The 15,747-nt window shown below is 41.1% G+C and overlaps 1 protein-coding gene across 2 annotated transcripts in view; it reads right to left on the reverse strand.

Annotated features, from left to right (window-relative positions):
- Positions 1-12,336, reverse strand: part of LOC115156796 (glycogen debranching enzyme) — a 36,139-nt gene extending 23,803 nt beyond the window's left edge. For both annotated transcript variants that reach the window (XM_029704490.1, XM_029704489.1), the window contains exons 1-4: positions 12,270-12,336; positions 7,687-7,845; positions 769-979; positions 457-626 (exon numbers count right to left, since the gene is read on the reverse strand). In XM_029704490.1, coding sequence (XP_029560350.1) covers positions 457-626; positions 769-979; positions 7,687-7,771 — 466 coding nt within the window. In that variant the 5' untranslated portion in view covers positions 7,772-7,845; positions 12,270-12,336. The remainder of the gene's footprint in view (positions 1-456; positions 627-768; positions 980-7,686; positions 7,846-12,269) is intronic.
- Between the last annotated feature and the right edge of the window lie 3,411 nt (positions 12,337-15,747).

A 15,747-nucleotide genomic window follows, 5' to 3' on the forward strand; every position in this document is an offset into this window, starting at 1 on the left:
ATTTATGTTACTTCTGTCACTTACTAGATGTATGCATTTCGTAACCCACCAGCAAGTTGATGATTAACCTAGCCCTCTTTCAAGATTGGGATATTGCAGAATGACAAGGTGAAATGTAGTGTAAACATTGGCTTGGGACCTTGAACTACACTGCTGTCCATACGTGACCTAAGAAATTAGACTAACCCTGTTCATTGTGATTACATGGGATTTAAAATTCCAGGTGAGACAATACTAAAATAGTATTCTTCGCTCTTGATCCTGGAAGACCGCCGTGTGTGCAGGCATTACACACCTGACCCACCTAATTTAGTTAATGACTAGTTGACCAATTGAATCGGGTATTAAAGTCTGGGGTTGGAACAATTAAAGACCTACACAGACTAGCCTTCAAAACCCCCCTACAGGTAAAGGCAGGCTTGCATAAGGATGGACCCCTGTCCCCTGCTCTCTCACCGGACTCCTTAGCCACCCTCAGTCTGTCTGGCCAGTCATCCAGGTGTCCGAGGCATTTGGACAAGTAGGTCTGGATGGTGATACAATCCAGATGGACGTGGTGGTTGTCAGCTCCGGCACGCAGCACTGGGTCCACCACCACGTAGCCACCGCCTGACTTCTCCTCGCGGCTGGCGGGGGGGGGGGGGGGTGAGAACATGTTGAATATTTAGTTGAGACATGAAGCTCCAACGAGTTGCCTAGTGATGTCCTGTCTCGTATAGAAATGGAATGTGAATACTACATGTAGTCTGTATCACAATAGTGTCTCACCCGTGACCAAAGTTGTATTGGTACGATCCAGCGATCTGTAGGTCTAGGGAGCAGAACTTGTCAGAGTCGTCCTCTCTTCCCGTGGGGTTGTGCCAGTCCAGGGCCCGGAAGGTGTGACGGTCAAAGTGTTCCCCTGGGGCGGGGTAGTTAGTCTGCACACGCACATGTTTCCCCTGGAGAGTAGGGCCCAGACGGAACTGGAGCTCAAAGCCTTAGAAGAAACATATGGTACAAACAAGGCCTGAGGATACAATACATCTATATGATACATTCCTCTGCTTAAATCGGTCCAGTATTTAGCTTCATCTGTTGGAAACCACCCCTTAAAGTCTAGTTGCCACCAGGCCTGTTTTGAAACCCAGACCATAACACTCCAACCCTGTTGCCACTGTTAAGGGGATAGAAGCATGTCTTTAGTAGTTACACGATGCCTGCTAGCGAGAATTCAACGGTAGCCTACCATGTTGCAACTCTTTATGAACGGGTTAGACTATTAGTTAACAGATAGATATAGGAATAACAAATTAGTGCGTTTACATGCACACTAGTCATTTTATATTAAACTGATTATGGCAGTAGGCCGAGAATGGCATTAGTCAGTAGGCTCCGTCCCTCTCTTCGCCCCAACCCGGGCTCGAACCAGGGACCCTTGCACACATCAACAACTGACACCCCACGAAGCATCGTTACCCATCGCGCCACAAAAGCCGCGGCCCTTGCAACGCAAGGGGAAACCCTACTTCAAGTCTCAGAGCGAGTGACGTCACTGATTGAAACGCTATTAGCGCGCACCACCGCTAACTAACTAGCCATTTCACATCGGTTACATAAGGGCATAACCGACGTAAACATACGCTGATTAAAACACATGGTTTTCTGAGCCAACTTTCAAATTATTAGGACATGTCAACACCTTAAATCAGATTACATTAAAATCAGATCCAACAACAATATCAAGGGCCTAGAAATCCGTGGCTTAAAAACAAAGGTGTCATTGTACACTGATGATTCATGTTTTCTTTTAAATCCACAATTAGAATCCCTCCACAGACTCATAGAGGATCTAGATACTTTTCTAACCTCTCTGGATTACAACCAAATGATGATAAGTTTACTTACTATATTATGTATTGGATCACATTAAGTCTTTAGTCAATATCCCAGTATACCTATTTGCTTATGGGCTTGCTTACACCTAATGGCTTGTTTTGTAAATTATATGAGCAAAATATATGCCATTTTATTTGGAAGGGCATGCCAGACAAAATAAAACGGGCCTATTTATATAATCAACATAACTTTAGAGGGCAGAAATGATTAAATATTAAAGCATTAAACATCTCACTTTAAGGCTTCAGTCAAACAAAAAGTTATACTTGGCCTTTTTCACTTTATTCAGATTACAACCTCTCACTTTCAGTTATTTGAAAAGGAAACAATCTTCAAAATATTGCTATTTTTTAAAATAAGCCATATAAAGTTGGTTGCAATTTCAGTTTAATCAATCAGAAAAGACAGAATACCATATTACAACAAATATTATGATTAAACTCAAATATACTAATTGCTGAAAAAATATATATTTTGGGAATAAAAAATAAAAAAGGTATGATCTTTGTAAATTATATCATAAATAGGACTGGTGGAGTGATATCACACATGCAGCTAATAAAAACATATGGAAATGTTTGCTTTACTCAGAATTACAACCAACTAATTGCAGTATTTCCACAAAAATGGAAGAGGCAAGTGGAAGGGGGAGAAAGTAAGGAACTTGTCTGTCCGACCTGCATTAAAGACCAAAACTGGCTAAAGAAAATTGTGATTAATAAAAAAGTATAGAAGTTCCATTTAAGGACCAAAAATTGACAGCTGTGCCACATAAACTCAGCAAAAAAATTTCCTCTCACTGTCAACTGCGTTTATGTTTCATTAATCTTAACATGTGTAAATATTTGTATGAACATAACAAGATTCAACAACTGAGACATAAACTGAACAAGTTCCACAGACATGTGACTAACAGAAATATATAATGTGTCCCTGAACAAAGGGGAGGTCAAAATCAAAAGTAACAGTCAGTATCTGGTGTGGCCACCAGCTGCATTAAGTACTGCAGTGCATCTCCTCCTCATGGACTGCACCAGATTTGCCAGTTCTTGCTGTGAGATGTTACCCCACTCTTCCACCAAGGCACCTGCAAATTCCCGAACATTACTGGGGGGAATGGTCCTAGCCCTCACCCTCTGATCCAACAGGTCCCAGACATGCTCAATGGGATTGAGATCCGGGCTCTTGGCTGGCCATGGCAGAACACTGACACTCCTGTCCTGCAGGAAATCACGCACAGAACGAGCAATATGGCTGGTGGCATTGTCATGCTGGAGGGTCATGTCAGGATGAACCTGCAGGAAGGGTACCACATGAGGGAGGAGGATGTCTTCCCTGTAATGCACAGCATTGAGATTGCCTGCAATGACAACAAGCTCAGTCCGATGATGCTGTCACACCGCCCCAGACCATGACGGACCCTCCACCTCCAAATCGATCCCGCTCCAGAGTACAGGCCTCATTCCTTCGATGATAAACGCGAATCTGACTATCATCCCTGGTGAGACAAAACCGTGACTTGTCAGTGAAGAGCACCCTTTGCCAGTCCTGTCTGTTTCAGCGAAGGTGGGTTTGTGCCCATAGGTGACGTTGTTGTCGGTGATGTCTGGTGAGGACCTGCCTTACAACAGGCCTACAAGCCATCAGTCCAGCCTCTCTCAGCCTATTGCGGACAGTCTGAGAACTGATGGAGGAATTGTGCGTTCCTGGTGTAACTCAGGCAGTTGCTGTTGCCATGCTGTACCTGTCCCGCAGGTGTGATGTTCGGATGTACCGATCCTGTGCAGGTGTTGTTACATGTGGTCTGCCACTGCAAGGACGATCAGCTGTCCGTCCTGTCTCCCTGTAGCGCTGTCTTAGGCTTCTCACAGTACGGACATTGCAATTTATTGCCCTGGCCACATCTGTAGTCCTCATGCCTCCTTGCAGCATGCCTAAGGCACATTCACGCAGATGAGCAGGGACCCTGGGCATCTTTCTTTTTGTGTTTTTCAGAGTCAGTAGAAAGGCCTCTTTAGTGTCCTAAGTTTTCATAACTGTGACCTTAATTGCCTACCGTCTGTAAGCTGTTAGTGTCTTAACCACCGTTCCACAGGTGCATGTTCATTCACTGTTTATGGTACATTGAACAAGCAGGGGAAACAGTGTTTAAACCCAAACCCTTTACAATGAAGATCTGTGAAGGTATTTGGATTTTTACTAATTATCTTTGAAAGACAGGGTCCTGAAAAATGGACGTTTCTTTTATTGCTGAGCTTAGATTGCAGTTGGGAAGAGATTTTCGATTCCATGGCACATGGCTTATGAACTGATACACAAAAGAGCTCTGGATTCAAAACTTAAGAGTTTTTCCATTTAAATTATTATATCAAATTCTTGCAACCAATAGAATGTTATATACAGTACCAGTCAAAAGTTTGGACACACCTACTCATTCAAGGTTTTTTAAATAATTTTTACTATTTTCTACATTGTAGAATAATAGCGAAGACATCAAACTTATGAAATAACACATATGGAATTATGTAGTAACAAAAAAACTAATCAAAATATATATATTTTTTGAGATTATTCAAAGTAGCCACCCTTTGCCTTGATGACAGCATTGCACACTCTTGGCATTCGCTCAACCAGCTTCATGAGGTAGTCACCTGGAATGCATTTCAATTAACAGCAGTGCCTTGTTAAAGATAATTTGTGGAATTTCTTTCCTTCTTTATGCGTTTGAGCCAATCAGTTGTGTTGGGACAAGGTGGGGTAGAATACAGAAGATAGCCCTATTTGGTAAAAGACTAAGTCCATATTATGGCAAGAACAGCTCAAATAAGCAAAGAGAAACCACAGTCCATCATTCATTTAAGACATGAAGGTCAGTCAATCCAGAAAATGTCAAGAAATGTGAAAGTTTCTTCAAGTGCAGTCGCGTGTGTGGTTCCCACAGTGAAGCATGGAGGTGTAGTGTGTGGGGGTGCTTTGCTGGTGACACGGTCAGTGATTTATTTAGGATTCAAGCACACTTAACCAGCATGGCTACCACAGCATTCTGTAGCGATACACCATCCCATCTGGTTTGCCCTTCGTGGGACTATCTTTTTTTTTCAACAGGACAATGACCCAACACACCTCCAGTCTGTGTAAGGGTTATTTGACCAAGAAGGAGAGTGATGGAGTGCTGCATCAGATGACTTGGCCTCCACAATCACCCGACCTTAACCCAATTCAGATGGTTTGTAATGAGAAGGACCACAGAGTGAAGGAAAAAAAAACTAAATAAGACTGTTGGAAAAACATTCCAGTTGAAGTTGGTTGAGAGAATGCCAAGAGTGTGCAAAGCTGTCATCAAGGCAAAGGGTGGCTACTTTGAAAAATCTCAAATATAAAAACGTGTTCAACACTTTATTGTTTACTACATGATTCCATATGTGTTATTTCATAGTTTTGATGTCTTCACTATTATTTTACAATGTAGAAAATAGTAAAAATAAAGAAAAACCTTGAATGAGTAGGTGTGTCTAAACTTTTGACTGGTACTGTATATATTTACTAAACAAATATGGGAAATTGGAAATTAAGCAGACAATTACATTGACGGAAGCCACAATCTCTCTGCAATATTAAAGCTGATCTACCTCCCCCAAAAGTTGAAATAAATCAAACGGGTAGCCTGATTTCAGATGTGTCCATAAAAAAAAGGATTATTACGAAAACAGTTATTTCTGCAAATCAAACTATTACAGAGCATTTGGAAAGTATTCAGACCCCTTCCCTTTTTCCACATTTTGCTACATTACAGCCTTATTCTATAATGGATTAAATAAAAAATGTTCCTCATCAATCTACACACAATACCCATAGTGACAAAGCGAAAACAGGTTTAGAAATTTTAGCAAATCTATTAAGAAGAAAAAACTGAAATAACTTATTTACAGAAGTATTCAGACTCTTTGATAGGAGAGCTCAGCTGCATCCTGTTTCCATTGATCATCCTTGAGATGTTTCTACAACTTGATTGGAGTCCACCTGTGCTAAATTCAATTGATTGGACATGATTTAGAAAGGCACACACCTGTCTATATAAGGTCCCACAGTTGACAGTGCATGCCAGAGCAAAAACCAAGCCATGAGGTCGAAGGAATTGTCCGTAGAGCTCCAAGAGAGGATTGTGTCGAGGCACAGATCAGGGGAAGGGTACCAAAGGAATTCTGCAGCATTGAAGGTCCCCAAGAACACAGTGGCCTCCATCCTTCTCAAATGGAAGAAGTTTGGAACCACCAAGACTCATCCTAGAGCTGGCCACCCGGCCAAACTGACAAATCGGGGGAGAAGGGCCTTGGTCAGGGAGGTGACAAAGAACCCGATTGTCACTCTGACAGAGCTCCAGAGTTCCTCTATGGAGATGGGAGAACCTTCCAGAAGGCCATCCATCTCAACAGCACTCTACCAATCCGGCCTTTACGGAGCAAAGAACAGAGAGATCCTTGATGAAAACCTGCTCCAGAGCGCTCAGGACCTCAGACTGGAGCGAAGGTTCACCTTCCAACAGGACAATAACCCTAAGCACACAGACAAGAAAATGCAGGAGTGGCTTCGGAACAAGTCTCTGAATGTCCTTGAGTGGCCCAGCCAGGGCCCGGACTTGAACCCGATCGAACATCTCTGGAGACCGTAAAATAGCTGTGCAGCGACGCTCCCCATCCAACCTGACAGAGCTTGAGCGCATCTGCAGAGAGGACTGGGAGAAACTCCCCAAATACAGATGTGCCAAGTTTGTGGCGTCATACCCAAGAAGACTCGAGGCTGTAATCTCTGCCAAATATGCTTCAACAAAGTACTGAGTAAAGGGTCTGAATACTTATGTAAATGTGATATTTCAGTTTTTAATACATTTGCAAAAACCTCTAAAAACGTGTTTTTGCTTTGTCATTAGGGTGTATTGTGTGTAGATTGACGAGGGGAAAAAAACTATGTAATCCATTTTAGAATAAGGCTGTAATGTAACAAAATGTAGAAAAAGTCAAGGGGTCTGAATACTTTTGGAATTCACTGTATATTAATCTGACTATTCACAATAATCATATTATAGTGTGCATGTAACTGAATGAATTCTTTCTGATATCTGAAAATAGGTTCCGCTAATAAGCCCAGCAGCAGCTGCCTTATCAAGTGTGGTTGAGCCTGCACGGTTGCTCAACTGGGAGATTCTGAGTGATACTGGATCTCTACTTGTTCAATCCGGTTTTCGCTGTGCATCTGTAGCTGTGGTTTATGAAAAGAATCGACAATGAAAGAGGTTATTCAAATCCTCTAAACCAGAATCTTTTCTTAAAGAAGCAAACTATGTTGGATATATCTCATAATAGTCCCACATTACCAGATATCACACAGAATTAAAACGACTGAATGGCTGGGACATGGCTATTTGACACAATGTATAGTGTGAGTGCTATCTACAAAACGTAGTTGGATTTCGTATAATGGAAATCTTGGGTGACCAAAAGGTGTCTGAATCCATGCAATAATCTGGACTATAATAAACTAAAAGACAACTCCCACATCACAACAAAACAACAACAAAAGAACAAAATGTAGAAACAACTGCAACGCAACAAGACTAGGACATGTGTACATGTCCGCCTGCACCCACACTCCCCTATCCCCATGTGCTAGATACAGAAATAGCACACTGGCAAATATTTCTACCAGTATCATATTTAAATACCACTTAAAATATCACGTTATTTTCATTCTCAATAAGTCAATACCATGGTAGCCTAAGTCATGCATAAACGGGAAATAATGTCCAGGTACCTTGGTCCAGGCGGAAGAGTGTCCTTCCCAGCTGTTCCATGTCTCTGAGGACCAGGACTCTGACTTGTTTCGCCTGGAGGGACATTTTGACTTTCCCTATATAGGACGCCCTTTACTGTACAGGGGATGATGCTTTGGAATTTTAGTTCTCGAGACCCCCTTGTGGAAAAAAAAAGAGTCATGTGTCACCAGCCATCAGCCCATGTTTCCAAATATATTCATATTGAAATTTGACTCACATCTTTCTCTCTCCTCATAAGCTACATATATTTCTGAACATTCAAAAACATTTTAATTTCTGTTGTACAGTCTGAGGCCAGTCTATTCCCCAGAATATGCATGGCTACATCACAACCAGTTGAATATTGAAGCAATTAACTTAAGTTCTATTCCAGCTGTCTAAAAATAGTTACATTTTAGCAGCAGCCTATTACAGTTTGTAACATAATATTGTTGACACATTGTGACAGCTCACATGATGTGGTTGAAATTGGACTAGTGGATCAAGTTGTTAAAGATCAATGCATTTGTAATTTGAAAAGTCACTACAAAGGTGAAGTTCTTAGAAGTGGAGCTGTCATCCTTATCCAAAAGTGGAAAACATGTGCAAACTAAATCAAAACATACAGTGAGGGAAAAAAAGTATTTGATCCCCTGATGATTTTGTACGTTTGCCCACTGACAAAGAAATTTACATTTTACATTTACATTTTAGTCATTTAGCAGACGCTCTTATCCAGAGCGACTTACAGTAGTGAATTCATACATTTCATACAATTTCATACATATCATACATTTATTTTCTGTGCTGGCCCCCCGTGGAAATTGAACCCACAACCCTGGTGTTGCAAACACCATGCTCTACCAACTGAGCTACAGGGAAGGCTGCAGTAGGCTACATTCACCCACAAACACACCCACAAACACAAGCACCTGGCTTCACTTCCTCATAGAACTGTGAATGAAAGAGTAATAATGCTGGGAAAGTTGAATGCTGAACTTAATTACTGTAGGATGTTCAGTGATGGAACTGCCAAAAACCAAAAGTTGCAACTGATATCTGGGCTCCCGAGTGGCGCAGCGGTCTAAGGCACTGCATTTCACTGCAAGAGGCGACACTACAGTCCCTGGTTCAAATCCAGGCTGAATCACATCTGGCCTTGATTTGGGAGTCCCACAGGGCGGCGCATAATTGGTCCAGCATCGTCCGGGTTTGGCTGCGGTAGGCCGTCATTGTAAATAAGAAATGATCTGTCTATAGTTTTAATGGTAGGTTTATTTGAACAGTGGAGAGACAGAATAACAACAACAAAAAATCCTGAAAAACGCATGTGAAAAATGTTATAAAAGGATTTGCATTACATAGTTCATTGGCAAACTTCAGACGGGCATGTATATTTGCTTTCTTGAGCAGGGGGACCTTGCAGGCGCTGCAGGACTTCAGTCCTTCACGGCGTAGTGTGTTACCAATCGTTTTCTTGGTGACTATGGTCCCAGCTACCTTGAGATCATTGACAAGATCCTCCCGTGTAGTTCTGGGCTGATTCTTCACCGTTCTCATGATCATTGCAACTCCACGAGGTGAGATCTTGCATGGAGCCCCAGGCCGAGGGAGATTGACAGTTCTTTTGTGTTTCTTCCATTTGCGAATAATCGCACCAACTGTTGTCACCTTCTCACCAAGCTGCTTGGCGATGGTCTTGTAGCCCATTCCAGCCTTGTGTAGGTCTATAATCTTGTCCCTGACATCCTTGGAGAGCTCTTTGGTCTTGGCCATGGTGGAGAGTTTGGAATCTGATTGATTGATTGCTTCTGTGGACAGGTGTCTTTTATACAGGTAACAAACTGAGATTAGGAGCACTCCCTTTAAGAGTGTGCTCCTAATCTCAGCTCGTTACCTGTATAAAAGACACCTGGGAGCCAGAAATCTTTCTGATTGAGAGGGGGTCAAATACTTATTTCCCTCATTAATATGCAAATCAATTTATAACATTTTTGTCATGCGTTTTTCTGGATTTTTGTTGTTGTTATTCTGTCTCTCCACTGTTCAAATAAACCTACCATTAAAATTATAGACTGATCATTACTTTCTCAGTGGGCAAACGTACAAAATCAGCAGGGGATCAAATAATTTTTTCCCTCACTGTACAGTACCAGTCAAAGGTTTGGGCACATCTACTCATTCAAGGGTTTCTTAAATTGTTTTACTATTTTCTACATTGTAGAATAATAGCGAAGACATCAAACGTATGAAATAACACAGATGGAATCATGTAGTAACCAAAACAAAGTGTTCAATAAATCAAAATATATTTTATATTTGAGATTCTTATAAGTAGCCACCCTTTGCCTTGATGACAGCTTTGCACACTCTTGGCATTCTCTCGACCAGCCTCATGAGGTAGTCACCTGTAATGCATTTCAATTAACAGCTGTGTCTTGTTAAAAGTTAATTTGTGGAATTTCTTTCCTTCTAAATGTGTTTGAGCCAATCAGTTGTGTTGTGACAAGGCAGGGGTGGTATACAGAAGATGGCCCTATTTGGTAAAAGACCAAGTCCATATTATGGCAAGAACAGCTCAAATAACAAAAGAGAAATTACAGTCCATCATTACTAAGATATAAATGCCAGTCAATCTGGAAAATGTCAAATACTTTTAAAGTTTCTTCAAGTGCAGTCGCAAAAACCATCAAGCGCTATGATGAAACGATGAAATGATGAAAGCTCTCATGAGGACCGCCACAGGAAAGGAAGACCCAGAGTTACCTCTGCTGCAGAGGATAAGTTCATTAGAGTTACCAGCCTAAGAAATTGCAGCCCAAATAAATGCTTCACAGAGTTCCAAGTAACAGACACATCTCAACATTAACTGTTCAGAGGATACTGCATGAATCAGGCCTTCATGGTTGAATTGCTAAAAAGAAACCAGTACTAAAGGACACCAATAATAAGAAGAGACTTGCTTGGGCCAAGAAACACGAGCAATGGACATTAGACGGAAATCTGTCCTTTGGTCTGATGAGTCCAAATTTGAGATTTTTGGTTCCAACCACCGTGTCTTTGTGAGACGCAGAGTAGGTGAAGGGATGATCTCTGCATGAGTGGTTCCCACCATGAAGGAGGAGGTGTAATGTGTGGGGGTGCTTTGCTGGTGACACCGTCTGTGATTAATTTAGAATTCAAGGCACACTTAACCAACATGGCAAACACAGCATTCTGCAGCGATACACACCTCCAGTCTGTGTAAGGGCTATTTGACCAAGGAGAGTGATGGAGTGCTGTATCAGATGACCTGGCCTCCACAATCACCCGACCTCAACCCAATTGAGATAGTTTGGGATGAGTTGGATTGCAGAGTGAAAGAAAAGCAGCCAACAAGTGCTCAGCATATGTGGGAACTCCTTCAAGATTGTTGGGAAGGAATTCCAGGTGAAGATGGTTGAGAGAATGCCAAGAGTGTGCAAAGCTGTCATCAAGGCAAAGGGTGGCTACTTTGAAGAATATAAAATATGTTTTGATTTGTTTAACACTTTTTTGGTTACTACATGATTCCATATGTGTTATTTCATAGTTTTGATGTTTTCACTATTATTCTACAATGTAGAATAGAGTAAAATCAAAGAAAAACCCTTGAATAAGTAGGTGTGTCCAAACTTTTGACTGGTACTGTATTTCCACATCCAGTTAAAATTTGGTCCATATCAACTAAATTCGGAAGACTAAAGTTTTCATCCCTTTTAGTTCACTGCAAGTATCCTAACGGCTTCTCGCATACAACACACACTGTCAACATACTCCTACTTGATTTTGCACAGCGCATGTGTCCATATTTAAAAGAGCAATTCCGCCATTTTTCAACATCATATTCATAACGTCCAGCACCAAACCAGTGTTTACATATGTGAAACCCTCACGTTTCTACGATCTGTGGTTAAAAAATGAAGGCCCTCATCAAAAAAAATTCTGTGACATTGCAGGGTAGGATTAGAAGTAAAACACTGATTTTCAAAGGGTATTTTCTTGCTCCCTATGTCACTGTGAATCTCAGTGTTTAAAAATCACTGTTTAAAAAAACAATTATTAACTACTATGTCATCAGGTATAACTTTACATTTGTTTATCAAAAAATGAGATGCGCCTTTGTCACATATACTGACACTGGTATTGTGCTGGGGATAATGAAAACGAGGTTGACAAGTGGTGGACTTGCCCTTTAACTCATAACTCATTCTCGATTACGTCGAGAATTTAGTCGGTTAAAAAGGCCAACAGAACTATTTTAAATGCTCGATCTACCGTGTGCAGTCTGTCTGTCTGTCCCTATATAAGGACCAAGCAGGCAACTTGCTTCGTTTGTAAACAATGTCTCGTTCTGGGACGAAACAAGCAGTCAACCACAAAACCTGACTCGGCAAGATGCGCACACAGTACACAAACTAGTGTCGAAGCATTATGGTTAGCTTACAAACTGTCAAAAAGCAAACGTTATGCATCTGTTACATTCAACTTAAAATACTCAATCCATCGTGAAGAGTCGCTTGAGTGCCACTTATAAAGATAGAGTTTACAGGCTTAATTGTACCTAGTTTGAAGAAGAGGTTTGCCTTCGACCGGGAACGTATCAATGTTGCGTGAACCTTTACCCCGACTACCGTACATTTACGAATATAAGAAAGCATTATTATAATTTCTTGTAGACAGATGCAGTGCGAGTTCTATCCGTTTGGCAACATTATCTCGGGTTACTACATAGCACAATTCGGCTTAATCACTACATTTTGCAATGCAAAACACTAACTAAGAAGTGATACACGATAAAACCGTGAACAAAGCTGCGCTGCTTTTACATGAACGGGACATGTGTTACGCAATAGTGCGGTCTATTTAATCATGTAGTAAATATGTACTAATTTCTGCATCTTTTTTCATACTACAAGATAATTTCCATTATGACTTAGAGCTGACTTTGCCTGACAGACTGTCTCATCTGATAAAGATGTATGTAATCATAGGACAAAATGCTCTTGCCCCACGTAAGCCATACAATAAAACACTAACATCCCATGTTATTGAAGCGTTCCACCTTTCTACTAAACTCATCACTCATCGGTGGGTAGACTAATATATTTTCATCAACTGAATTAACATGAGACTATATGCAAAATATGTGTTTTTATTTATAAAATCAATGCAATCACGTAAATTATATAGTTTTTTAAAGTTTTTACATTTTTGTATTATAAAGTGTTATTTACTCTGTAATTGCATGATTAGGAGCTTATGATTATTCAGTGCATTTATTAGCATACATAAATAGATCATATGTATTATAAATACTGATAGTGTTATGTCAATTACATTTACATTTAAGTCATTTAGCAGACGCTCTTATTCAGAGCGACTTACAAATTGGGTTAGGGTTAGGGTGAGCTAGGTGTTAGGATTGGATAAATACAGATATTTGGAATTTCACGTTTTCCACCACCATAAACATGGAATTTCTCATGGAAGAATGGTGTCACATCCCTCCAATAGGGTTCCAGACACTTGAACAATCTATGTCAAAGTGCATAGAAGCTGTTCTGGCTTGTGGTGGCCCAATGCCCTATTAAGACACTTTATGCTGGTGTTTCCCTTATTTTGTCAGTTACCTGTAGATCAGCACACAGTACAATGACCACAATACAAGGAAGGCTTCTCACTTGCACAATGTATCCAGATAACTGGCTAATCCAGTCGATAGTTGATAAAAAGCCCCACAGTATGGTGTTGCTTGGAAGGTAACGATGTAATGAGTGCAAATATAGTCTTCTTCAGGGCATGCTTGTCCACATGTTCACTGTCAATCATAGGCATTAGCGCCACCGTCAGTGCAGGAGAAGCCTATACAAGCATTCCACATTTCCACTCATAACCATCCCAGCAGCATACCACCCTGCATCCCACTTCTGGCTCGCCCCTGAAGATATGCAGGGTTGGTCCAGGTCAGTCTCTGGATGACAGACCAGAAGCGGATGGAAGTGGTGTTGGAGGGCCAGTAGGAGGCTCTCTTTCCTCTGGTCAATAATAAATAAAAAAATCCCAAACACCCAGGGCAGTGATTGGGGACATTGCCCTGTGTAGGGTGTTGTCTTTTGGATGGCATGTTAAACTGGTATCCTGACTCTGTGGTCACTAAAGATCCCATGGCACTTATTGTAAGAGTAGGGGTGTTAACCCCGGTGTCCTGGCTAAATTCTACATTTGGCCCTCTGTAACGATGTGCGCTGAGAGTCGGGAAGCAAGTTCAGGGAGTGAGTGTTTTAATAAATAAAGGTAACATAATACAAAACAAGAAAACACTAATGCACAGACATGACACAGAAACAATAATGCCTGGGGAAGGAACCAAAGGGAGTGACATATACAGTTGAAGTCAGAAGTTTACATACACTTAGGTTGGAGTCATTAAAACTCGTTTTTCAACCACTCCACACATTTCTTGTTAACAAACTATAGTTTTGACAAGTCGGTTAGGACATCTACTCTGTGCATTTTTCCAACACTTGTTTACAAACAGATTATTTCACCTATAATTCACTGTATCACAATTCCAGTGGGTCAGAAGTTTACATACACTAACTTGACTGTGCCTTAAACAGCTTGGAAAATTCCAGAAAATGATGTCATGGCTTTAGAAGCTTCTGATAGGCTAATTGACATCATTTGAGTCTGTGGATGTCTTTCAAGGCCTACCTTCAAACTCAGTGCCTCTTTGCTTGACATCATGGGAAAATCAAAAGAAATCAGCCAAGACCTCAGAAAAAAAATTGTAGGCCTGCACAAGTCTGGTTCATCCTTGGGGGCAATTTCCAAACGCCTGAAGGTACCACACTCATCTGTACAAACAATAGTTCACAAGTAAACACCATGGGACCACGCAGCCACCATACCGCTCAGGAAGGAGATGTGTTCTGTCTTCTAAAGATGAACGTACTTTGGTGCGAAAAGTGCAAATCAGTCCCAGAACAACAGCAAAGGACCTTGTGAAGATGCTGGAGGAAACAGGTACAAAGGTATTTATATCCACAGTAAAACGAGTCCTATATCGACATAACCTGAAAGGCCGCTCAGCAAAGAAGAAGAGACTGCTCCAAAACCACCATAAAAAAGCCAGACTACGGTTTGCAACTGCACATGGGGACAAAGATCGTACTTTTTGGAGAAATGTCCTCTGGTTTGATGAGACAAAAATAGAACTGCTTGGCCATAATGATCATTGTTAAGTTTGGAGGAAAAAGTGGGAACCTTGCAAGCCGAAGAACACCATCCCAACCGTGAAGCACGGGGGTGGCAGCATCATGTTGTGGGGGCTCTTTGCTGCAGGAGGGACTGGTGCAATTCACAAAATAGATGGCATCATGAGGTAGGAAAATTATGTGGATATATTGAAGCAACATCAAGACATCAGTTAGGATGTTAAAGCTTGGTCACAAATGTGTCTTCTAAATGGACAATGGCATACTTCTAAAGTTGTGGCAAAATGGCTTAAGGACAACAAAGTCAAGGTATTGGAGTGGCCATCACAAAGCCCTGACCTCAATTCTATAGAAAATTTGTGGGCAAGACTGAAAAAGTGTGTGCGAGCAAGGAGGCCAAAAAACCTGACTCAGTTACACCAGCTCTGTCAGGAGGAATGGGCCATAATTCACCCAACTTATTGTGGGATGCTTGTGGAAGGCTACCCGAAACATTTGACCCAAGTTAAACAATTTAAAGGCAATGCTACCAAATACTAATTGAGTGTATGTAAAGTTCTGACCCACTGGGAATGTGATGAACAAAATAAAAGCTGAAATAAATAATTCTCTATTATTCTGACATTTCACATTCTTAAAATGAAGTGGTGATCCTAACGGACCTAAGACAGGGAATTTATACTAGGATTAAATGTCAGGAATTGTGAATAACTGAGTTTAAATGTATTTGGCTAAGGTGTATGTAAACTTCAACTGTATAGGGAAGGTAATCAGGGTAGTGATGGAGTCCAGGTGAGTTTTACCAGGGAGAGGAATGAACCA

This window comes from Salmo trutta, chromosome 21, assembly GCF_901001165.1.
Source record: "Salmo trutta chromosome 21, fSalTru1.1, whole genome shotgun sequence".
NCBI lineage: Eukaryota > Metazoa > Chordata > Actinopteri > Salmoniformes > Salmonidae > Salmo > Salmo trutta.